Genomic DNA, 23440 nt, shown 5'->3' on the forward strand with positions numbered 1-23440 from the left:
TAGCTAAGCGTAGCGGAGCTGATCAATTTTTTGTAACCCGTAGCGGAGCTGACGAAAAAGAAATTTTCCCGTAGCGGAGCTGGGTGGAGTTTTAGCTAAGATAGCTAAGCTAAGCTGAAATAGCTGAAAAAGCCCAGGGGCGTTATTGACACTGATCGAGGACATATTTTACTCAGAAAAGGCCCTAATTTTACAAAGAAAGGGCCTCATTTTACACGGGGCATCATTAAAGAGTGTCCTGCCGAATTTATTGAGCCTTAAATCATTTGATAAAAAATAAGTTTTATGGGGTGATATTAAGAAAATAGAGAAAATGGAGCTGGCAAAAAAAAATTTCACCGTAGCTGAGCGTAGCGGAGCTGATCAATTTTTTTTCCCTCGTAGCTAAGCGTAGCGGAGCTAACTAAGATATATTTGGCCGTAGCTGAGCGTAGCGGAGCTGGTAGAAAATTTCTTCACTGAAGCTGAGCGGAGCGGAGCCGTCAGCTCCGCTATCTCCGCTACGCAAATGTACAACTCTGATCCATACAAAATATAATATTGCCATTTTCATCATCGCTGCAAAAATTCCTGTAGAATTTCCCAGGAACAACTGTTTAAAAAAACTTTTGATGCAAATATTTCAAGCTAAACTTACGAGCAGATTCTGCATTTTCTAACGTATATTTTCGAACTACTACTATCATATTCTCCGGAAAAATAGTAATTTCCTTCATCCAAATATTTTGCCGGAATCTCTCGTTTTTCAACGCTTATTTTTCCCTCTTTTTGTCGCATCTCCTCGCCAAAAATAGAAATGAATTCTGAAAAATGAGGAAAAATGATTTTTTAAGACACTCTACTCATTTTATGGCCGGTGTAGAGACTCACCAACTCCGATCACCGCCGATTCAGAACTTAAGAATTTTGAAAATTTAAGAAATATTATTTCTGAGAAAATTCTTTAAGGACCCCCGCGTCAACAATTTTTCTCAAAAAGTCGAAAATTTCAAAACAGCCGTATTTTGGCTTCTAAGTGTTCCTGGAAATTCAATTTATCATAAAAACTTGTTCGGAGAACTTTTTGACCAGGATAAATCTGAAATTTTAGCAAAATTGGGGCTTTTTCGTCATTTTTCGTCAAAAAGTCCAATTTTCATTCTTAGTGTGGAAAATTATGCTGCATAATTTATGCAGCACTTTGTCGCAACACTTGAAAAGGCATGTTAGACACCAAAAAAAAAGACTTTTGTGTTTTTTTTTCTGACGATTTTGCACTTTTGAAAAATTATTGTTTTAATTTTAGTTTATTTGGGTTAATAAAGAGACAACTTTAATCAAAAAAGGAGAATCATAAAGAATCAAAATTTAGCCAAATTTCTTTTGGCTCAGAAGAGTTTTCGCACTTGGTTCAAATTGATAGGCTCCCTGCAGATAGGACAGTTCTTTGGAGCGACCGAGTTGAGACAGGAAAAGCAAATAATGTGGCCGCAGGAGGTGATGCAAGAGAGGTGGTGCTGGTTTTTGTCGAAGGGAGAGAAACACACCTTGCAGCAGTTCTCGTCAGCGGGCTCTTAAAAAAGTCGATGAATGTCTTTTTTCAACAAAAGAACCTTGATTCGAGGATTGAGCTGGACTCTCTCGGATTCGTTTTTCTTTTTCAGTTATTGACATTAATTTCTTCTCAAGATCATTCTTGTCACGTGTCAGCCGCTCGTTTTCTTCGAGAAGATTTTCGATCTTTGAGGAGTTGTCGTTGATCTTCTTTTGGATGTTGTTGAGCTGATCGGAGATTGTTTTCTTTTCGACGAAGATTTTTTTCGAATTCCTTCCTCATTGATTGCACTTCGTTTTCTCGGGCATCGAGGTCTCTTTGAATGTCGGCGGGGAGATGCACCTGACGAGAAGGAGCTGTTCTGGATTTTGTTTCGTTTTCGGGAAAACGAGGTTGACCAGAGGACGAGCATCGGCGTTGTTGATAATGCTCGAAAAACTCGTTGAAGGAAAGAGAAGCTTGGCATTCCAGGAAAAAGCATTTGAACCGAGTTTTACTAAAATTTCTAGGACCAAGATCTGTTTGATAATCATAGACTACACAAAAGCAGTCTTGCTTATGAACAAAAGTCTGCTCTGAATAACAATCCATACAAAATATACGATTGCCATTTTGATTATCGCTAGGCCTCGGACGTAAAAAAGACGATTTTCACCATCCGGTCATCGTACGGGAACAGGAGTGGGCTCATTCGAAAGCTCTTGATAAGGGCTTTCTATTTGACCGATAAAAAAACTGGGCCCTCCCTTTCTGTTTCGAGTAATTATGAAAAATAATTTTCGAAGCTTACCTTCAAAATCAAATATCTCGAAAAAGGAGGACAGGGCCCAGTTTTTTTATAAGCCCAAAAGAAAGCCCTGTTCAAGAGCTTTCGAATGAGCCTACTCTTGTTACCGTACGACGACCGGCTGGTGGTGATGATTTTTAACGTCCGAGGCCTAATTATCGCTGCAAAAATGTAAGTAGAATTTCCCCGGAACAACTCTTAAAAAAGCTCAATAATTTTTGATGCAATTTTTCAAAAACGATGACTTACGAGCAGATTCTGCATTTATAAATAAATATTTTAGAATTATCATATTTTCAGAGATCAAAATTGTAATTTCCTCCATCCAAATATTTTGCCGGAATCTCTCGTTTTTCAACGCTTATTTTTCCCTCTTTGCGTGGCATATCCACGGCAAAAAATAGAAATGAATTCTGAAAAATGAGGTAAAATGAATTTTTATAAGATCGTGTAATATTTACCCAGTGAGTTCTGCCCAGTAGTCCTCTTTCTTTATATTAAGATCTGTCAGACCCTGACTCAGGTTTTTAACTCGAGTTTCTAAGCCTTTGTTCTTATTCAGAAATGAAATAACTGTGTTGTATTTATCTTTTATTATTAAATTTTTCATTTAAATCTAATATAATCAACATGAGAGTAAAATATCCAATCAGAAATTATAAATAATGCAAGAATCAGTTTTCAGAAGATTTTTCGAACATCGTTCATCTGAAACGGCTCTCGACAGCTTGGACAGATTTTTGGTCGGAGAGCATTGAGACAGGAAAAGCAAAAAGAATGAAAGCATATTGTTATGCAAGATCGATGATGCTCATTTCGGTAAAAAGGGGAGAAGCAGATCTGGCAAATTTCGCGAAGACGGTTTTCTCTTTCCGTCGCTGACTTGAGCTTCTTCTCGAGATCGACGTTGGCTTTTCTGAGCCGCTCGTTTTCTTGAAGAAGATTTTCAATTATCGACGAGTTATCGTTGATAATCTTTTTGGCATTGTTGAGTTGCTCGGAAAATGACTTCTTCTGGATGAAGATTTTTTCGAATTTGTTCCTCATTGATTGCACTTCGTTTTCTCGCGCATCGAGGTCTCTTTCAATGTCGGCGGGGAGATGCACAGGACGAGAAGGAGGAGCTCTGGTTTTTGTATTGTTTCCGGGAAAACGAGGTTGACCAGAGAAAGAGAACCGGCTTTGTTGATAGTGCTCGAAAAACTCGCTGAAGGTCAGAGAATCTTGGCATTCCAAGAAAAAGCATTTGAAGCGAATTTTACTCAAACGATTAGGAAGATCTTCTTCATAATCCCAGACTTTACAATTGCAGTATTGCTTATGAACAAAAGTTTTCTCTGAATAACAATCAATACAAAATGAAATACTGCCATTTTGATCATCGCTGCAATCATGCCAGTAGAATTTCCCCGGAACAATTCTTAAAAAAGATCAAATACTTTTGATGCAAAAATTTCAATGACTTACGAGCAGATTCTGCATTTATAAACAAATACTTTAGAATTATCATATTTTCGGAGATCAAAATTGTAATTTCCTCCATCCAAATATTTTGCCGGAATCTCTCGTTTTTCAACGCTTACTTTTCCCTCTTTTTGATGCATTTTCACGGCAAAAAAATAGAACTGAGTTCTGAAAAATGAGGGAAAATGAGTTATCGCTTCATATTTACTCACTGAGTGATACTCAGCAAATCTAGCGCAGCAAGTCCTTCTCTCAAACATTATTGCTACACTTTTATATTAAAAAATATTTTCATTGGGACTCAAATACAATAAATTGGTAACCCTCCTTAGGAATTTTTAACAGACCTTTTCCCGATAAAAAGATTCTCTTTTTTTCTGAATTATTTTTATTGTTTTTATTTATTTTTAATCAGAGTTGCAAATTTGTTGAGCTGAATGAGCTGAGCAGTTGCTCACTCAGCTCAGCTCAGCTCAATGACCTCTGAAAAAGGGCAGCTCAGCTCAGCTCAGCTAAGTGAGCTCCGTTGTTAATCATCAAAAAAGACAGGAGAGAGGCACGTTACTTTTGTGTTTTTTTCTGACGATTCGACACTTTTGAAAAATTTTTTTTTTTTTAACTTTAGTTTATTAGGGTTAATAAAGGGAGAAGTCTCAATCAGAAAAAGGAGAATCACGGAGAATCAAAATAAAACTAAATGACTGAATTTTGTTCCTCAGAAGAGTTTTCGAACTTTATTCATATTGAATGGCTTCCTGCAGCTTGGACATTTCTTCGGATTCACAGACTTGAGACAAGAATAGCAGAAGGTATGGAAGCATGATGTGATGCAAGATCGGTGATGTTGGTTTTTGTCGAAGGGAGAGAAACAAATTTTGCAGCAATTTTCGTCCGCGGGCTCTAGAAAAGATAAGTATTTCCTTTTAGTATTTATTTTATTGAGAAAAAGAACCTTGATTCGAGGATCGAGCTGGTCTCTTTCGGGCTCGTTTTTCTCTTTCAGTCACTGATTTGAGCTTCTTCTCGAGATCGTTCTTGTCTTTTGTTAGCCTTTCGTTGTCTTGAAGAAGATTTTCGATTTTTGATGAATTGTCGTCGATCTTCTTTTGGACGTTGTCGAGTTGCTCGGAAATTGATTTCTTCTCGAGTAAGATTTTCTCGAATTCCATCCATCCATCCAAACGAGGTTGACCAGAGGAAGAGCATCGGCGATGTTGATAATGCTCGAAAAACTGGCTGAAGGAAAGCGATGCTTTGCATTCCAAGAGAAAGCATTTGAAGCGAATTTTTCTCAAATTATAAGAAAAATCTTTTTGATAATCCAAGACTCTACACCTGCAGCAGAGTCGCAAATTTGGCTTTATTTTCGTTGAGCTGAACTGAGCTGACCTATTTCGGAGCTCACTGAGCTGAGCTGAGCTGGCAATTTTTAGAGGTCATTGAGCTGAGCTGAGCAGACCCTAATTTGAGCTGAGCTGAGCTGAGTGAGCTGGGTTGAGCTGTTTTTTTTTCTGTTTTTTAGTAGTGAAATTGTGTTAGAATCATTGAGCTGAGCTGAGCTGAGCTGAGCTGAATGATATTTGTCTGAGCTGAGCTGAGCTGAGCAGAGCAGATCATGTTCGAGAATAATTGAGCTGAGCTGAGCTGAGCAGATAAATTCATTTTCGAAAAACCGTGAGCTGAGCTGACCAGCCAGCTCAGCTCACTCAGCTCACCAAATTTGCAACTCTGATCCGCAGTTTTGCTTATGAACAAAAGTCTGCTCTGAGTAACAATCCATACAAAATATAATATTGCCATTTTCATCATCGCTGCAAAAGTGCCTGTAGTATTTCCCCGGAACAACTCTTAAAAAAAACAATAACTTTTGATGCAAATATTTCAAAAGCGATATCTTACGAGCAAATTCTGCATTTTCGAACGTATATTTTCGAACTACCACTATCATATTCTCCGGAAAAATAGTAATTTCCTCCATCCAAATATTTTGCCGGAATCTCTCGTTTTTCAACGCTTATTTTTCCCTCTTTTTGTCGCATCATCACGCCAAAAATAAAAATGAATTCTGAAAAATGAGAAAAAATGATTATTGAAGACCATCTACTCATTTTATGGCCGGCGTAGAGACTCACCGATTCCGATAGCCGCCGATTCAGAACTTAAGAATTTTGAAAATTTTAGAAATATTTTCTCTGAGAAAATTCTTTCAATGAATTGTTATAATGATTTTATTTGCAAAAATAAAGGATAAACAGTCAAAGAAGGAGAATCTAGAGGAATCAAAATTTAACTAAAACTGATTTTTTTTTTTCGTCGAAACTTTTGACTCAGAAGAGTTTTTGCACTTGGCTCATATTGAAGGGCTTCCTGCAGCTGGGACAGTTCTTTGGGTTGACCGAATTGAGACAGGAAGAGCAGAAGGTATGGAAACAGCCCATAATGAAGGATCGATGGCGGAGATTTCTATCGAAGATGGAAAAACAGACTTGGCAAGAGTTGTCGTCAGCTGGCTCTAGAAAAGAAAATATAAGAATGATTTTGGATAATTTCATAAACGAATCATCTGAAATAAATTTCAATCTTATTTTTAAAAAATAAATTTGAACCTTGATTAGACGATGGAGCAGGTCTCTCTCTGGCTCGTTTTTCTTTTTCCGTTATTGATTTCAATTTCTCTTTAAGATTGTTCTTGTCTCGAGTGAGCTGCTCGTTTTCTTGGAGAAGATTCTCAATTTTCGAGGAGTTGTCGTCGATCTTCTTTTGGACAATCTTGAGTTCGTCTGAGATTGATTTTTTCTCGATGAAGATTTTTTCAAATTCCTTCCTCATGGATTGCACTTCGATTTCTCGGGCATCGAGGTCTCTTTCAATGTCATCTGGGAGACGCACCTGACGAGGAGGAGAAGCTCTGGTTTTTGTTCGGTCTACGGGAAAACGAGTTTGACCAGAGGAAGAGCAGCGGCGTTGTTGAAAGTGCTCGAAAAACTCGCTGAAGGAGAGAGAATCTTGGCATTCTAAAAAAAAGCACTTGAAGCGAATTTTTTTCAAATCATCAGCAAGATCTTTTTGATAATCATAGACTTTACAATTGCAGTTTTGCTTATGAACAAAAGTCTGTTCTGAATAACAATCCATACAAAATGAAATACTGCCATTTTCATCATCGCTGCAAACATGGTAGTAGAATTTCCCCGGAACAACTCTTAAAAAGGCTCAATAACTTTTGATGCAATCTCATTAGCGATAACTTACGAGCAGATTCTGCATTTTGCAACGAATATTTTAGAACGGTAAGATGTTCGGAAATGAAAATAGTAATTTTCACCATCCAAATATTTCGCCGGAATCTCTTGTTTTTCAATACTTATTTTTCCCTCTTTTCTTGGCATTTTCGCAGCAGAAAAAAAAAAGAAATGAATTCAGAAAAATGAGGGAAAATGAATTTTTTTAAGATCGTCTACTATTTACCCAGCAAATCTAACACAGCAAGTCCTTTTTTGAAACATTCAAATATATTAAAAAATATTATTCTTTTGACTCAAAATCCGTTAAATTGGTGACCCTCCTGAGGAATTTTTCAACAGACATTTTTCCGTTAAAAATTATTCTCTTTTTTAATGGCCCTTGAAATAGATTGTTAAAATAAATTTGGGCACATGCGTTTTGTCGCAGGAAACGCCAACAAAGAAAGAGTGGAGCAGTAGTAAGTATATCCCTTTGTCAACAGATCTGATCGTTCCGCTTGGATTGGCTAAAGTCGGCCGATTGAGCACAATAAATTTTATGGCCGGCGTAGAGACTCTCCAATTCCGATTGCCGCCGAAATAGAACTTTACGGAAATTTAATCCAGTACTCTTTTTTTCTCCTCAAAAAAAGAGAGTCTACCATTTCTATAAAGAATAGATAGAATAAGAAGAGCTCAGAAGTCGTTTTTGACCCATAACAAAAGGTAATTCAAAACTTTGTCTTTGAAAAAAGGCGCTAGAACTCAACTAATTTTTAAATTTCATAACGCTTTTTTTAATAAATTCTCTCAAGGGTCTGGATTTTGGCCAAAAATGAAAAGTAAAAGCGAAATTTTTTCAAAAATTTAAAGCGAAAGCGAAGCGAAGCGAATCAAAATTTTAAAAGCGAAAAAAAGCGAAGCGAAATGAAATTACAAAAAGTGAAAGCGAAGCGAAGCGAATTCGCTAAGCGAATCCAGACCCCTGATTCTCATCTATGTTTTCATCGCAAAAAATTATGCCCTAATCATTGCTTTTTTATTAAAAATTGACGTAAAAACGATTCTCTGAGAAAAACTCCGATGAGAATCTGAACAGAGTGATCTGATAAAAAGCAGACGCCGGGCGAAATGACGATCATTTTTCGTTTCATTATCATCTTATTCTTTTTCGTTTTTTGCAAAGCTTGGTGGATCGATGGCCCAATCGAAATGCAAGCGGGAATTAATGACGGAGTTTAGCTTTTCCAATCCGTCTTAAAAACCCTTTCTTTTCTTTGTTTTTCAAGAAAGAAATTGATCCGAGATTATTCTTTTTTAACTTTTTCTCAAAGAGAGAAGCCGGAAAAATGGGGCACGGAAAAAGAAGCGAAGAAATCAAAATGGACGGCGCGGAACCTTTGAGGTCAGCTGCGGCGAGAACAGTGTCCAGATCGATGCATGGTGATACTCCAGTAAGTGTTTGTTTTTTACAGTCACGTTTGTTATGCAGTTTGTCATACAGTCATGCTCGAGTCCTTGAACTGCCAAACAATCATTCTTTCAATCATCAGAGCTTCAGAGTATTTTCAAGTTTTGTTTGCTGTTTTCGTTGATGCTCTGGAATTTTACGAAGGAATTATTTTTTCTTTTTTTTCGTTAAAAAAATTTGAAACCATTTTTTTCCAGTTCTAATAATTTTTTGATAATTTAAAATGATTTTTAAAGCCATTAGGTAATATGAAGATTTAAGCGAGTGATACCCTTATTTTATTCACCAACCATTGTTGAACATCTAAACTTTATTTTCACAAAACAAAATAAGGGTATCAACGTGATATTTCTGGGAGAAAAGACGCCTTGAAAGACATTTTTAGCAAGTGATACCCTTATTCTATTATTGAGCAAAAATTTAATATCATCAATTACGATTTATAGGCTATAAATTATAGCCTTATTTTCGGGAAGAAGAATAAGGGTATCGCTTTCTTTAAAAAATGAGATACAAAAGAATTTTGCTCTGGCAGCAAAAATTTCTGTGAATTTATCTAACGAGTCGTTTTGCAAAGTTCACGCCCGCGATATTCTATTTTCTCTCTTTTTTTTCCAAGTTCTTCTCCTAAAAAAATCCGTTCCAAAGAGAAACTAAAAAAGAAAAAGCAAAAAAATGGCTTCACAGGATTTTGGCTAGCGATTTTTCTTTTCAGAAAAGCGAGTTCAATTTTGAATGAAAAGACATATAAATTATTATTTGAGCAAAGAGCGCGACAGATTGCGCTGCACAACCTTATTAATTCTTCCATCCGCTCATGTCACTTAGAGCCGCGCAGAAAGATACAGTCAGATTCAGCCCTAATATTGAGTTTCTTCATTTTTTCAAACCCTTCTGCTTCAATTCAAATTAACCTTTTTTTTTATTATGCAGAATAAGAGTTCAAAAAAGATGTCAAGAGCGAAATCGCCCTAAAATACCCCAATCTCCTGGATGTTCTTGAAAATTAAGGGCTTCCCCACCTTAATTTTTTATTGAAAAAATCAGAGAAAAATCAAAGAACTCAAGAAAAGGCCTCAAAAAGCTGTCAATTTTCCCTTCTTCCTCCAAGTTCTCCTAATGCTAGGCTCGGTTTATTCATTCAGTACAGTACTTACAGTATTATACAATAAAAGAACCGAAAAACAGATGTTCAACATTGAATTATGAACGATAAACAATCCATTTTTGGGTTAAACCAACTTATTGAAGTGATTTTATGGCTCCCGCTTTTGATTGGCCGGTGGGCCAAATACAGCAATCGTATTGGTTATTCAAAAATACACTTTCATAAATTGGTTTAGTCCACATTTTCCGACATTTATTTAAGTTATTTTTTGTCTATCTTTTTTCAAAGAAAAAAATTCCTCGGCGCGCTACTCAACCAGGCAAATAAAATAAGTCCATTATTGTTGGATTCATAAATTTTCTCTATTGTAATTCTTAATTGTCTCTACAGCCAATGGTTCGCGCCCTAGCCAACGAAAGTCCGCCTATCGTCAGCTAATGATGAAAAAAGCCGCCGCGGCCGGGGAGCTTAATGTTGGCGCCGCGGCTGAGAGAAAAGCCGACGCAGGGAGCTTCCGCCGCGCTTCAATTTCGGTCCTACAAGAGGACAACAAGCGGCCCAGGAAGCCATCAAGATCGGACAAAAGTTCCGTCAAGTCGCCGCTGTCGACGTCGAATAATTCCAACCCGCGAAGTCTGGGCTCGGCAACTTGTGTTGAGAACCTGAGTCAGGGTCATTGAAGATCTTTCTGACCCTGACTCAGGTTTTCAACGCAGGTTGCCGAGCCCTGTCCAAAGTCCGCTGGCTTCGTTGACGATTTCGAATGACTCTGAGGATTGTTTTTACTCAAGGACTCGAGCTGACAACTCATTTTTTCCTCATTCTTTTATCCCATTTTTCATTTTTTCCCTAGCAATCGTTTACCCACCCATCTTACACATCCACGCAAGACAGTAACAAACAGCGATCCTTGAGGATATCAGTCAGCTCTAACAGTAAGTACCCTTTATTCTTCGAAAAGTCTAGAATTTGTAAGAAATATTGTGCATTCTCAAATGTCGTTTGATCTGATTTTTGAGCAGTTCATCTGTGTTGTAGGAAAAGTGGTGATTTCGGCCATATTGGTGGTAGAGCCTTAAATTAAGATTATCGGATTAGCAAAAAAAACAGAAAGAATAATCTTGGATTAGATTTTCAACAGAAGGAAATGCTCTTAGAAAACCTGAGTCAGGGTCCTGAGACAGCTTTAATAAAAAGACGCCTTTTTCCAGGGCTCAGGAGCCTGAGTCAGGGTCCTGGAGCGCCATTGTTAAAAGCCCAAAAGACTTTTTCTGTTCTAGCAACCTGTGTAGAAACCTGAGTCAGGGTTTTTCAAAATTCTTTATTTTGAACTTTCTCAGGACCCTGACTCAGGTTTCTGCACAGGCTGCGGAGCACAGGAATTGCCTTTCGAAGTTTCTTCTATTAAATCTGTTTCAGGGCCCTGACTCAGGGTTGAACACAGGCTGCCCAGCCGAGGAAAAAGCCTTTTTGGTCCTTTTTGGGACACTTTTTCTTTTTTACCTATTATTAGCAAGTCTGTTCACTCCGAGTAAATCTCCATTTGCGAAAGAAAATATCAGAAAGAAACTGAAAAACAAAAGTTGCATGTTTATGTTTTTTTTTCTCCCTGAATAAATCTGGGATGGATCAGTTTTTATAGCTGGCTAATTATTCGAGACTCAGAATAATTATTTGATTTCGAAACATGCCAAGATTATCATATTACCTTGAATATGAGCTGTCAATGTCGCGGATTTGGGAAAAAATTGACACGGGTCATGGCGTTCCAAGCTCGCATTACAGTCAGACTACAGTAGTCTGACAGCGTATTTCATAATTTACAGGAGAAACCGGAGTAAACAAGTTTCAAAGAGGAATCAGGGTCAAAGATGACGATTTTTGTTCTAAAATAACGTTTTTTTTCTCGATAATGACGACTTTTGACCGAAAAATGCGATTTTATAACCAAAAATTTTGATTTATTGTGATAATTTCAAAAAATTTTTTGCGGGTCTGGAAATCGTAAAAAATCTAAAAGTGCAGTTTTCTTCAGCTCGTTGAGACGAGTCGAATGGTGTGTCAAACTCTTGATAACTCCAAGAATTGACCGGTTAACCGGCTGGTTACCGGAAAATATGTTTCCGGTCGCCCTTTTCGTTCTAGAAATGCTTGAATGACGATTGAACCCGGAAACTGATCCTTATGGTTAGTTTTACTGTGGGCAAAAAGATATCGGTCAAATATATAACGCAACCTTGATAAACGATTAAAATTATAATTTGTGTATGTATTTTGTTGTTGCTGCACCTTCCTAATTTTCGGTCCCATTTTCATGTGAAAATACAAATTTGGTGATACGCATGTCATGGTAAGAGATATGATTTTCATTTTTCGCCCACATAAGAACTAACTTTAAGGATCAGTTTTAAGGTTCAATCGTTATTCTAGCATTTCTAGATCAAAAACGGCGAGCGGAAACGTATTTTCCGGTAACCAGCCGGTTAACCGGTCAATTCTTGGAGTAGTCAAGAGTTTGACACACCATTCGACTCGTCTCAACGAGCTGAAGAAAACTGCACTTTTAGATTTTTTACGATTTCCAGACCTGCAAAATTTTTTTTGAAATTATCTGTTGAAAAATGACCTTTTTCAGTGGAAAAATCGGAATTTTTTTATCAAAACAAACTATTTTTCGTTTTAAACTGGTAAAATTTGGTCAGAAAAAGTATTTTTTGGTCAAAAATACCAATTTCTGATAAAAATGACCAATTTTATTGTAACAATTGGGCTTTAAGGGACCCCCCAGCAGTATTTTGAGTAATTTGATGGGTCAAAAATAGGATTATTTGAAGAATTATTGCATCTGCGGCTGAAATAATCTCCTGATCTCGGTCGATTCCGCATTTTCTCTTCATCCAAAAATTGAACGATTTTTTTCTTCTTCCTCTTCGAAGAAAATGAATTTGGAGAAAAAACCAATCTTGGAAAGGAAAAATACTTTTATAACAATTCAAGAGATAAGAAGAGTTTCTGCTGAAACGAGACAGTCAATTTTGAGAAATCAGTCCATAGGAAAACGGCTTTTTCTTTATTTTAAAAGCCTCATTTTTCAATAAAAAAAATTAATTTGATAGGCACACCCTTATTAAACTCGCCATTAAAAATTAACAGAATTTTTAAATATGGTATTGATACCCTTAATCTCGAGTCGGCGACGGGAGGTTTCTGGAACCGACAAAAAACTTTCGACAAATTTTTCTTGGAAATTTTCAACCAATCAGAAGCTGGCATTCGGCTATAAGCCGAGTTAAACTGGCCAATTAGCAGCCGAGTAGCCGCCCACGCAATATTTGTCGAAATTTTGTCTTGGTTCCAGACACAATCCCTCGGCAACCTGTTTGCAAAACCTGAGTCAGGGTCTGAAAGACTTTTTGTAAAAGATTTTTCAGACCCTCAGTCAGTGACTCAGGTTTTCTACACAGGTTGGTGAGCAAATTATCAGCAGAAAAGTGAGCCGTTTTTAAGATTCTTCATGTGAGTCCAAAAAATCAATCAAAACTTTTCACTCAAATTATTCAGTTAATCCTCTATCCGCCTGTTTGATTTTTGCCAAAATTTCCATTGTACCGAAATCAGAAATTCGCGCACTGACCTCTCTTTCAAATCAATTTTCAGCGTCGATGCCAAGAACACGCAATTTTAAGATTTTTTGTCGATGTCCCTTAAACTCTCGCAGAGAATTCAAGCAGGAAGCATCTTGCGACTGTAATAACGGTTTAATTAACGGTTACTATGATTCATCTTTTTGACAGTTGCTATTCTTCGCCAGAGCCAAAGAGGAGCTTCGTCAAAAGTACGGCCAGTCTTCTCCTTAATTATCCCCGGCTCAAAGCTAATTAAAACCCTCAAAAGAATCTGTTGAATCTAATTTCTTCAGTCCTCCTTGATTTTGAGCCCCTTTTTCGCGAAAAAAATGAGCATTCCAATGAATATTTATGTCTGGCGGAAACATGCTAGAAAATTGGCTCGGAAACCTGTGTGGAAAACCTGAGTCAGGGCTTGAAAGATCTTTCAGACCCTGACTCAGGTTTTCTGCACAGGTTTCCGAGACAAGCTAGAATGTCTTTTAACTCGACTCTTCTTGGAGAGGATTTTTCAGCATCCAGTTCTAGAGATTTCCATTTTCACGTGACTAACAATTTTCAGGTTCATATTCCGACTCGGATTCCGATGATGATGTTTCGCCCAAAGAAAAAGAACAAGTCGCTTCAAATGGATTCAAGGATTTCTGCGTCAAAAACATTCGATATGCCACGGTTAGTTCAATAAAAATAAGGGTCTCCCTTCTTTTATACGCTTTTTATTAAGGCATTATTTTTGGAAACAGGTTACCTACAGTAGCTTAAACAGTATGGTAAACTCTTGTAAAATCAAGCCCAAGTCTTCGCCATAATTCCATCTTCAATCCCATAATGTCCGATAATTCAGATTGGCCGGCGCGAAATCGAAATCGCCGAGCAAGAGATGCCAGCTCTGATCTCTCTTCGAAAACGAGCATCGCAGGATAAGCCACTCAAAGGCGCTCACATCGTTGGATGCACCCATCTTACTGCCCAGGTATAAACTGCTCATCCTATTCATATTTCTTCTTATAAAATAGGCAGCGGTGCTGATAGAAACGCTGGTAATGCTGGGCGCAAAGGTTCGCTGGTGCGCGTGCAACATTTTTTCGTCGCAAAATGAAGTGGCCGCGGCGTTGGCGGAAAATGGAATTCCGGTTTATGCCTGGAAAGGAGAAGGAGAATCGGACTTTTGGTGGTGTATCGAAAAATGCGTCGCCAGGTGAGCTTTTTTGTTTTTTGGGGGAAATAAGGGTATCGCGACGAAAAACTCAAAAAAAAGAAAATAATGATTTTTCATAAGGAATCTTTTTGTTATCATTATTGAAGAATTTTTATTGTTGTGACACCCTTAATTAAAAATTTATTTTTTCTTCGTTTTGATTTCAATAAGGGTATCATGACGAAAAAGAAAATGATGATTTTTGACTAAGGAATATTTTCATTTGATATTTTTCTGAATTTATCGTTGCGACACCCTTAATCTTTTCTTCAAGCCCGGGCTGGGAGCCGAACCTGATCCTCGATGATGGTGGCGATGCAACTCACTTCATGCTCAAGTACCACCCTGCTTTGTTCAAGAAAATCGTCGGAATCGTTGAAGAATCAGTAACTGGTGTTCATCGACTCTATCAACTCTCGAAAACTGGCAAGCTCTGTGTTCCGGCAATGAATGTCAATGACAGGCAAGAGCGCATTCTTCGATTGGTGGATGATTGATTTTCTAGTGTGACGAAACAAAAGTTCGACAATTTGTACTCCTGCCGCGAGTCGATTCTTGATGGGTTAAAACGGACGACGGATGTTATGTTCGGAGGAAAATCAGTTACAGTCTGCGGCTACGGCGAAGTCGGCAAGGGCTGTGCCGCCGCTCTCAAGGGAATGGGCGCAATTGTGACGGTCACGGAGATCGACCCAATTTGCGCACTCCAAGCTTGGTAAGCTTGGAAAGCCCACTTTCGCGCTTTAACCCATTTTAGCATGGACGGCTTTCGAGTCCAGACAATCGAAGATGTCGCGGATACGTCGGATGTGTTCATCACCTGCACGGGCAATCGAAACGTCATCACGAGAAAACACATGGACAAGATGAAGAATGGAGCTGTTGTGGCCAATATGGGACACAGGTGTAGATACCCTTATTTTTGATAGGTAAGGATCGCTTTTTTCAGCAATACGGAAATAGAAGTCAGCTCGCTGAAAACAAAAGACCTTGTTTGGGAAAAAGTCCGATCGCAGGTTTGGACACTTTTCTTTTTATCGCCTGGTATACCCTTAATTCTCAGGTCGATCACATTATCTGGCAGGATGGAAAACGCATTGTTCTCCTAGCTGAAGGTCGTTTGCTCAACTACAGTTGCAGTTCTGTTCCGAGTTTTGTTCTTTCTGTTACTGCTTGTACCCAGGTAGATACCCTTAAAATCATGGAAAAGGTAAAATGGTTTTAAGGCTCTAGCTCTTATTGAAATGTTTAACGCGCCAGAAGGCCGCTACAAACAAGATGTCTACTTGCTTCCGAAGAAAATGGGTAATTTAACTATCCTCCCTTCCCTCCTTAATCTCCGTTTTCAGATGAATACGTTGCGTCTCTCCATCTGCCCCAATTTAACGCTCATTTGACGGAATTGTCCGACGACCAGGCGAAATATCTCGGCCTCCAGAAGTCCGGCCCCTTCAAGCCTGCTTATTATCGATACTAGAATAAATTATTTTTCTAAATCCTCATCCCTCTCTCTCTTTCTGACTTGTGCAAGTACTAGAATTTGCCTCGAGGCAAAGTGGAATCTTTGGAAGCTCAATTAAGCCCTCTCATCAGAAATTCTAAGCAAAATGAAAACAATTTTTATCCTAGCAAATTTTCCCTTCAATCAAGCATGTTTTTTCGGATCATCTAAGCAAGAAATTCAAGAGACATCTAGTTCCATATCCCCTACTAGAGCGCCAGTTCCAGTGCGTTCAAGACCAAAACCACCGCAAAAACGACCAAAAACTCGGCCAAAACTCGATTATGACCCGAAAGAGGTAGAAAAACGCCGAATTTTCTCGTCAGAACCGAGTACAAGATGCGAAGCTCCGGGGGCAGAAGGCAAACCATGCAGGTAAGGAGCGCTTGAAGGTATAGAAAAGGAATGAATACTGAAGTTATACGATGAATGTTGGGCAAGATTGCGAAGAAAAACAGTGGTGGAGTGACAATGGTTGGACAATTTATCGATCAAAGAAAGAGTTTCATTTTTTTGAAAGAATGAAAAAGCGATGAGCCACCCTAAGAAAAAATTTTTGAATTGGTGCAATGAAACTGCTCGGAACTTGCTTTTTTTCTTCATTAAGGGTATCACCGTGCTATTTTTGGGATGGTGCCTGGAAGTTCCAGGCTGGACCCAACAAAAAATCGACAAATTTTGCGTGGGCGGCCACTCAGCTGGTGATTGGCCGGTGAGCCGAATCCAGCCTTCTGATTGGTTGAAAATTTCCACGCAAAATTTGTCGAAATTTTTGTCGGTTTCAGACACCTCCCCCTATTTTTTCGACAAAAAATTCTAGTGAAGGTTCGCTTCTGCACTCCTTGCTCCTCAAGAATATTCAAAAACTCTTCGAAAGTGCATGAAATCACCGAAAGACCCGCGATTTACTCTCCGAGAAACGCTAATTCAAACTTGTTCCTACGGAAAATGCCATGCTGGAGGCGGTTCTGGATGAAGAGGACAAAACTCGCGATCAATTTTTGTAAACAGTTTATTAGTTTTTACTTTGACAGAACGAATAAACTCGCTGGAGGCAGGAGAGAATAAATAATAATCGACCAGACTCGCCCAATCCCCTATCAACGGCTGGTCGAGGTGTTTTTCTTCGCTTATTTGCCAAGCAGCGAGGTGGAAGACTTTTTCGTCATTGACGATCGTCGGGCGTTGTCCTTGTGGCTCTGGAAGTTGACTTTGAAGCGGTTGTCGAGGGCTTCGGCGAAATCGGCGCCGGTTTGAGCGTTTCCTGCGCTTCGCGAGTCACGTGTCCATATGCTGATCTACAAAAAAACGATTCCCAATTTCCTAATTTTCTAGAGAGCTTCTCACCTTATCAGCTTTTCTGCGATTCTGCACGACGCAGCCGTTGATATTCTCGTGGTCAGCGAATTCTTCGTTCACCAGGATTAGCAACGTCTCGAGCCAGGTCGAGTTCAAGAATGAGTTTCTGTCTTTTTTCGTTATTTCGACGACGAATCTCCCGCCCTCGATGTTGTCTTCCGTTTCCCATTGAGGCTCGATCCCGCTGGAAAAAAAAACATTTTTATAATCATTATATAGATACTATAGAATAATGCTTATATTAAAGCCGCTTGCGGCTTCGACAGAAATTCTACCTAGAATGGTGATCCTGCGAAGCCGCTTCGCGGCTTCGTTTGAAAAAGCCGCTGCGCGGCTTTTCATTCAAAATTTCGGGAAGAAAAGCCGCAAGCGGCTTTCGAGATTTTCACCAATAATAACCAAAATTTTAATGCGGCTTAAGTTTGACGAAGCCGCAAGCGGCTTTGCTCAGAAATAAAGACCTTTTGTTTACCTTCTGAAAACGTAGTAATCGTGATGATATCTCAAGTAGCTCGGCAGCTTCAAATGTTGGTAAATCGCCCAAAATTGCGCGACGGAATTGAAGCTTGCAATTTTGACGAGCTTGTCCGCCCATTCAGTCGCTTCGGGTCGAGTGGTGTAGACGTCCCAGGAGGAGTTCAGAGGAAAGTCGTGCTTCAGCAGTTCTTCTTCGAGCGTCAAAGCAGGGGTTTCCTGGGGAGCTTGGAGACTCTCGAGTAGGGTCGATTCGTCAGGGTTTGAAAAGCCTGGAATAGATACCATTAAGTACCGGTAGCGAAAACAAGGGCGGGAAAAAAGGAGGGCAAAAACAAGTTGAGAAAGAAAACTGAATTTGAAAAGAAAAACTTTTGCTCTCATTTGTTTCATAAATAACGATTCTAGAAAGTGAGATTTCAACTTACTGTCGGAAATGCCAGAATCATCGATTCCCTCTTCTTCCGGAATCTTCGGCAGGTCGATTCCTCCCTCTTTGAAAGCTGGAGGTTCCTCTTCATTTCGCTCGAGATTGTCCTCCATGACTTCAATCAGCTTGGCGATGAAGGTCTCTCGAATCGACTTGACTTTGTGCACGCTGAGTAATGGGTGGGAAAAAATGGGTTTGTGGGTTAGTCTGTTTTTAGGACGGCTGTGAATAAAAATAACGAGACGAAAGAAGGTTAACGATCAATAAAAATAAAGGCGTTGTTCTAGCGAGAATCTGCTTGGCTATTCATCTTTTGAGAGTTATCTAGAATTTTAGGAGTAAACCAAAAAATTGAAGTGCATTTTCAGGTAACCATTAAGATTGCTGTATCTGGCCTACCGGCCAATCAAATCCCTGATCCTTAAAATCACTTCCATATTTTGGTTCAGCCCAGAATTTCGGAGTGGAATCAAGTTTTCGAAGAGATTTTTATGGAAAGGGTTTTGATTGGCCGGTAGGCCAAATACAGCAATCTTATTGGTAATCCAAAAACTCACTTCCAAACATTGGTTTTGTCCGAATTTCGAAGCTTTTTGTGTCTTTTTTTCTGTTGTTTATTGTAAAAAAGTGTAAGATTAAAGAACAATTATCACCCTTTTCCTGTAAGTAGGATTGGAAAGCCTAGAGTTGACATGTTTGGTGGAAGTGTAATTAATCCTTGCGAACATTCAAAAAGTTTCTCTCGCTCTCCCTCTTTTGTCTCCTTCTCTTTGCCAAAATCTATTTGCCAATCTCAAATCTCAAATTTGCAGATCTGTCTTTTTCTTTCGTTTTTGAATTTGTCTCTCCGCCCTTCTTTTTTCAAAAAAATCGATATTCTTCCTTGATTTCTTTTTCTTGACACTCTTTTTTGAGCGTTCTTTGCTGCAATTTTTTGTTTTTTGAAAGTTGAAAATTGCTCTTTTGTATTTTTTATTTTCGTGGTCGATGAGACCAGCTCGCCTCAGAGCGCGGCCAAAGATTACGCCCTGCCATGTTGCGCGGGGAAAAAGAACGTTCGGGAAGAATTTTTAGACCGAGTGTCACGTGATGACGTAATCTTGCGTTAGGCTTATTTCTGGTTACCACTGTAGCTGAACCTTCTATTTGAATAATGAAAGCCCATAAATATAGTTCACCGAGGTTGTTTTTTGGGAAATCTGATTTTTGATCTTGGGTTCAAAGGTCAAGGGGGGCAAGAATCTTTTCAGGCAAGGAAAAAGGGGGCGTAAGGAGACAAAGTTGAAAGGGATCATGGAAGAGTTTTTCTATGGAAATTTCCTTTTCAGCGGATTTTTTAGACAATGGACAAAATTTGGGCCGAACAACCTGTGTAGAAAACCTGAGTCAGGGTTTGAAAAATCGGCTTTTCATTACCGTAGGGATTGGTCAGACCCTGACTCAGGTTTTCTTCACAGGTTGCAGTGGCCAGGACAAAATTACTGAAATACTGTAGTTTGACCTTTATAACAATTTAATGTTTTCAAAGAAAGATAAATTGGTTGACACGATCTGTCAAAAAGAGTGAAACCAGAATGGAAAAGAAAATGAAAGAGGAAGATTCTCGCGATGCTCCATTTGTCGGAATCGGCTCGGGAAATTTCGGCCCGGAAAATGGCTTGTTTGAAGGATTTTGACCTCTTTTCGGTGATTGTTTGCAAATTGCGAATGACTTTTCCTAAAAAAAACCAGTTATCGTTACCAAAAGAGTTTTTTCTAACCGAAAAGGGAGAGATCCACCAAGGCCCGACTTTTTCGACGGTTTCTTTCGTCCAGAGAAGTGCGTAAGGGTAGCTCCTCCAGCTTTCATCAACCTTTCCAAGCGACCGGTCGGGGCGTTCGTACTCTAAAAGGGCTTAAAATTAATAGGGGAATAAAAACCATACTGTGGACTAAATCAAAGACTTCGTAAAAAAGTCCGGCGCTGAAAAAATTCGCTCTTCCATCAGCATCAGTTATCACAGCTCGTTCTTTTTCAATGGACATGTCGCATCTTCTAGCGAAAGGAGCGCAGCCAAACTAGAATGAACATTTTCAGAAACAAAAATACTGATCCAGGTCTCGGCAACCTGCGTTAAAAACCTGAGTCAGGTTCTGAAAGAGCTTATTTTGAAAAGCCGCGTTTTTTGCGGCTGCTTTTTTAAGCCGCGTTTTTTTGCGGCTTATTTTTAAAAAAGGCCGCGTTTTTTTGCGGCTTTCTTTGAAAAAGCCGCGTTTTTTGCGGCTTCCTTTGTAAAAGCCGCGTTTTTTGCGGCTTCTTTAAAAAAGGCCGCGTTTTTGCGGCTTCCTTTGAAAAAGCCCCATTTTTTAAGGCTTCTCAATGCTCTCTCAGACCCTGACTCAGGTTTTCTACACAGGTTGCCGAGCTCAGAACTGACCCCCTTATTTGATCAAAACCAAACCTTTGATTCAATAAAAAGTGAAAAAATCTTCGCATAAATGAGATCAGTAAAGGGCAGAATTTCCATTCCCCTTGAAACACAAAAAGAAGCAGCATCTTCGATCGTTAGATTTTTTCCCAAAACAATGTTTGAATTATTCGCAATTACACCCAAATTATCGCTGATGGGAATACAGACGACATAAAATCTCGATGAAGGGTTGAAATTCGCTGTTGATTCAAAAATGACATTTCGCATCGTCTGAGGGACGTTTCCATCGACTTTGAGGCGGAGAACTGGAGATGAGGGCATTTTCTTGCTGTCATCGCTGCTGGAGAGCATCGGCAAATCCTTGTTTTGCTGATGATTCGCCCAGAAATGGTACTTTGGAAAAGCAACTTGAGATCCACTAGTGTGGTGCCTCATCTTGATGTATTTTCGATGAAGCAAAATGCCCAAATTTTCCAAGTCATTCAAATTGAAAACGTCTTCCGGGGAGACCAAAAATCCTTTCATTCTGACCCCTGGGCTCGGCAACCTGTGTCGAAAACCTGACTCAGGATTTGAATAAGCCGCAAAGCCTGACTCAGGTTTTCCACACAGGTTGCCGAGCCCAATCTGAGACAGTATTCCTTCGCATCATATGAGTTCAGCAATCCGGGAAAACTGAAGTATTCTGGGAAATTCTTGAACAAGATAATGTTCGACGCCTGTGTCTCTAGAATCTCCCGAAGTCTTATTTTTGCCTCGAAAGAAGCATCGAACGTTTTTGATCCGTTTATGTTGAATCGCTCGAATTCGAATTCAAGATCATGAAAGTCAGCTTCTTCTTTTGATTCGACAATCGGGTTTTCATTGATAAAATCCTGGAAACTGGCAAAAACAGCTGAAAAAAGTAAAAACACACTCAGCCCCATCTGAAATGATGAAAAAATGAAGAAATGGAAGGGAGCTGGCATAAAATATAGCCCTTATCAGTCGATAGTTTCGCTTGAATTTTCCTCTGCGCGGTTTACTGATAAGGATCAAAGGGATCAAAAGTTTTTTGTTTGAAACTTCTTTTTTATATAGAATTTATATTTTAATTTCTTCTACTGAACAGAGTATTAAGTTTGTTGAGCTGAGTGAGCTGAGCTGGCTGAGTGAGCTGAGCAGTCGCTCAGCTCAGCTCAGTAATTTTCTAAAATGATCTGATCTGCTCAGCTCAGCTCAGCTCAATAATTTTTGAACTTGATCAGTTCTGCTCAGCTCAGCTCAGCTCAGACAAGTATCACTTAGCTCAGCTCAGCTCAGCTCAGACAAATATCGGTTAGCTCAGCTCAGCTAAGCTCAATGATTTTAACTTAATTTTACTACTAAAATACAGTAAAAACAGCTCAGTTCAGCTCACTTAGCTCAGCTCAGCTCAGCTCAACTACCTAAAAAAAGGTCTGCTCAGCTCGGCTCATCTCAATGACCTATGAAAAAGGCCAGCTCAGCTCATAAAATTTTTTACGAAGCTCAGCTGAGCTCAGCTCAGCAAAATAAACCAGAATTTGCAACTCTGCTATTTTAGCTCATTGAATTTTTTGCGATGAGAAGTCACAGTGCGACTTCTCATCGTCTGTAAATATTAAACGATATTAAAAAAATTCAAGCTCTCCTATGAGCTCATTTTGTATTTGTTGTACCTCGATATGTCGCGGAAAAAGGGGAAAATAAGTGCTGAAAAACGAGAGATTCCGGCAAAATATTTGACGAAAAATGGGGACTACTGTTTTTCAATGGCTTCAAGAAAGAAAATTTGGGTTCCGAAATGTAAAATATGCTCGTAAGTAATCATCTTAGAAAAATGGTATATTTTTATTCATTGGTCATTTTCAGCATTGTTCCGGGGAAATTCTACGAATTTCGGTGCGGAATTAGTACAAATGAGATCACAAGATTGAAAAACAACACACTTTGTATGGATTGTTTTTCATTCCAGAATTTCATTCATTTGCCAACCTGCCGATGTGTGGTTCGTGATTTTGATCATCAACGAGATTCAGAAAATATTCGCTTCAATTGCTTTTACCGTAAGTGCTCGGCTCCTCTGACTTTCAACGAATTTTTCAACCACTATGAACGCTGCCAGTTCTCTTCATCTGGTCGAGCCCGTTTTCCCGAAGACGAAATGCAGCGAATTCTGCAAGAAGAAAAGATAAAAACAGAGCGACTCAAGAATCTTCAAAAAAAGAAGCTCGAAAACACAAAATCGAAGAATGAAAAAATCGCCCAAGAAGAGGCTCAAATAGAAAAAGAACTCGAGTCTTTGGCGAAAAGAAAACAAAAAACACGTCGGCGAATCAAGGTACTCAAAATCAATTTTCAAATATATTTTTCTTTCTATTTATTCTATTAAGGCGATGCTGACGAAAATTGCTCCAAGGTCTGTTTTTCTCCATTCGACAAGAACCAGCATCACCAATCCTGCATCACTTCATGCTCCTCCTGTCTCAATTCCTTCAACCCGAAAAACTGCCCGAGCTGCAGGAAGCCCTTCAACATGTCCGAAGTCAGAAAACTCAACTAAGATATTTTTTGATCGCATTGATTCTCCATTATTTTTTGATTTATTTCCCTTGACCACTTAATAAATTGAAAAAAGCGACAATAACAAGCTTTTTATTTTTCTTTTTTAATTCTATATTTATTCATAAAATATAATTTTTTGAATTAAAATCTCATTTTAAAACCGAACACTTTGAAAATAACAGAGCATTAAGAGTTTTTAAGCATCCCATTTGGTAGTCATTGAATCAACATTAGGCCTCGAACGTAAAAATGGACGATTTTCACCAGCCGGTCGTCGTACGGGAACAA

The 23440-nt window shown here is 38.9% G+C and overlaps 4 protein-coding genes and 1 long non-coding RNA gene across 5 annotated transcripts; 2 read left to right on the plus strand and 3 right to left on the minus strand.

Moving 5' to 3' along the window:
• Positions 1-4452: 4452 nt before the first annotated feature.
• LOC145704928 (uncharacterized) lies at positions 4453-5125 on the minus strand. The gene is made up of 2 exons (XM_081782388.1): positions 4738-5125; positions 4453-4685 (listed from the first exon to the last, which is right to left on the minus strand). The coding sequence occupies exons 1-2, from the start codon at positions 4952-4954 to the stop codon at positions 4501-4503; spliced, it is 402 nt and encodes a 133-aa protein (XP_081638514.1). The 5' UTR covers positions 4955-5125; the 3' UTR covers positions 4453-4500.
• An 886-nt stretch (positions 5126-6011) lies between these two features.
• LOC145702203 (uncharacterized) lies at positions 6012-7254 on the minus strand. Its single transcript, XM_081779413.1, has 2 exons — positions 6392-7254; positions 6012-6297 (listed from the first exon to the last, which is right to left on the minus strand). Exons 1-2 carry the CDS (start codon positions 6918-6920, stop codon positions 6113-6115), a joined length of 714 nt encoding a protein of 237 aa, XP_081635539.1. The 5' UTR covers positions 6921-7254; the 3' UTR covers positions 6012-6112.
• A 323-nt stretch (positions 7255-7577) lies between these two features.
• LOC145702204 (S-adenosylhomocysteine hydrolase-like protein 1) lies at positions 7578-15899 on the plus strand. The gene is made up of 13 exons (XM_081779414.1): positions 7578-7735; positions 8344-8463; positions 10442-10523; positions 13777-13886; positions 14059-14187; positions 14231-14412; positions 14687-14875; positions 14918-15127; positions 15170-15316; positions 15362-15428; positions 15476-15595; positions 15639-15717; positions 15762-15899. Exons 2-13 carry the CDS (start codon positions 8359-8361, stop codon positions 15887-15889), a joined length of 1548 nt encoding a protein of 515 aa, XP_081635540.1. The 5' UTR covers positions 7578-7735; positions 8344-8358; the 3' UTR covers positions 15890-15899.
• Positions 15900-16907: 1008 nt separating this feature from the next.
• On the minus strand, positions 16908-19174 carry LOC145703050 (eukaryotic translation initiation factor 4E-1A-like). Its single transcript, XM_081780361.1, has 5 exons — positions 18837-19174; positions 18175-18344; positions 17745-18018; positions 17261-17456; positions 16908-17211 (listed from the first exon to the last, which is right to left on the minus strand). Exons 1-5 carry the CDS (start codon positions 18902-18904, stop codon positions 17044-17046), a joined length of 876 nt encoding a protein of 291 aa, XP_081636487.1. The 5' UTR covers positions 18905-19174; the 3' UTR covers positions 16908-17043.
• A 3099-nt stretch (positions 19175-22273) lies between these two features.
• Positions 22274-23169, plus strand: LOC145704906 (uncharacterized). The gene is made up of 3 exons (XR_014134518.1): positions 22274-22406; positions 22460-22928; positions 22981-23169. It is a non-coding gene; the product is annotated as an uncharacterized LOC145704906 (long non-coding RNA).
• The last annotated feature ends 271 nt before the right edge of the window (positions 23170-23440 follow it).

Source organism: Oikopleura dioica, chromosome PAR (assembly GCF_907165135.1).
Source record: "Oikopleura dioica chromosome PAR, OKI2018_I68_1.0, whole genome shotgun sequence".
In the NCBI taxonomy this organism is placed as follows: domain Eukaryota; kingdom Metazoa; phylum Chordata; class Appendicularia; order Copelata; family Oikopleuridae; genus Oikopleura; species Oikopleura dioica.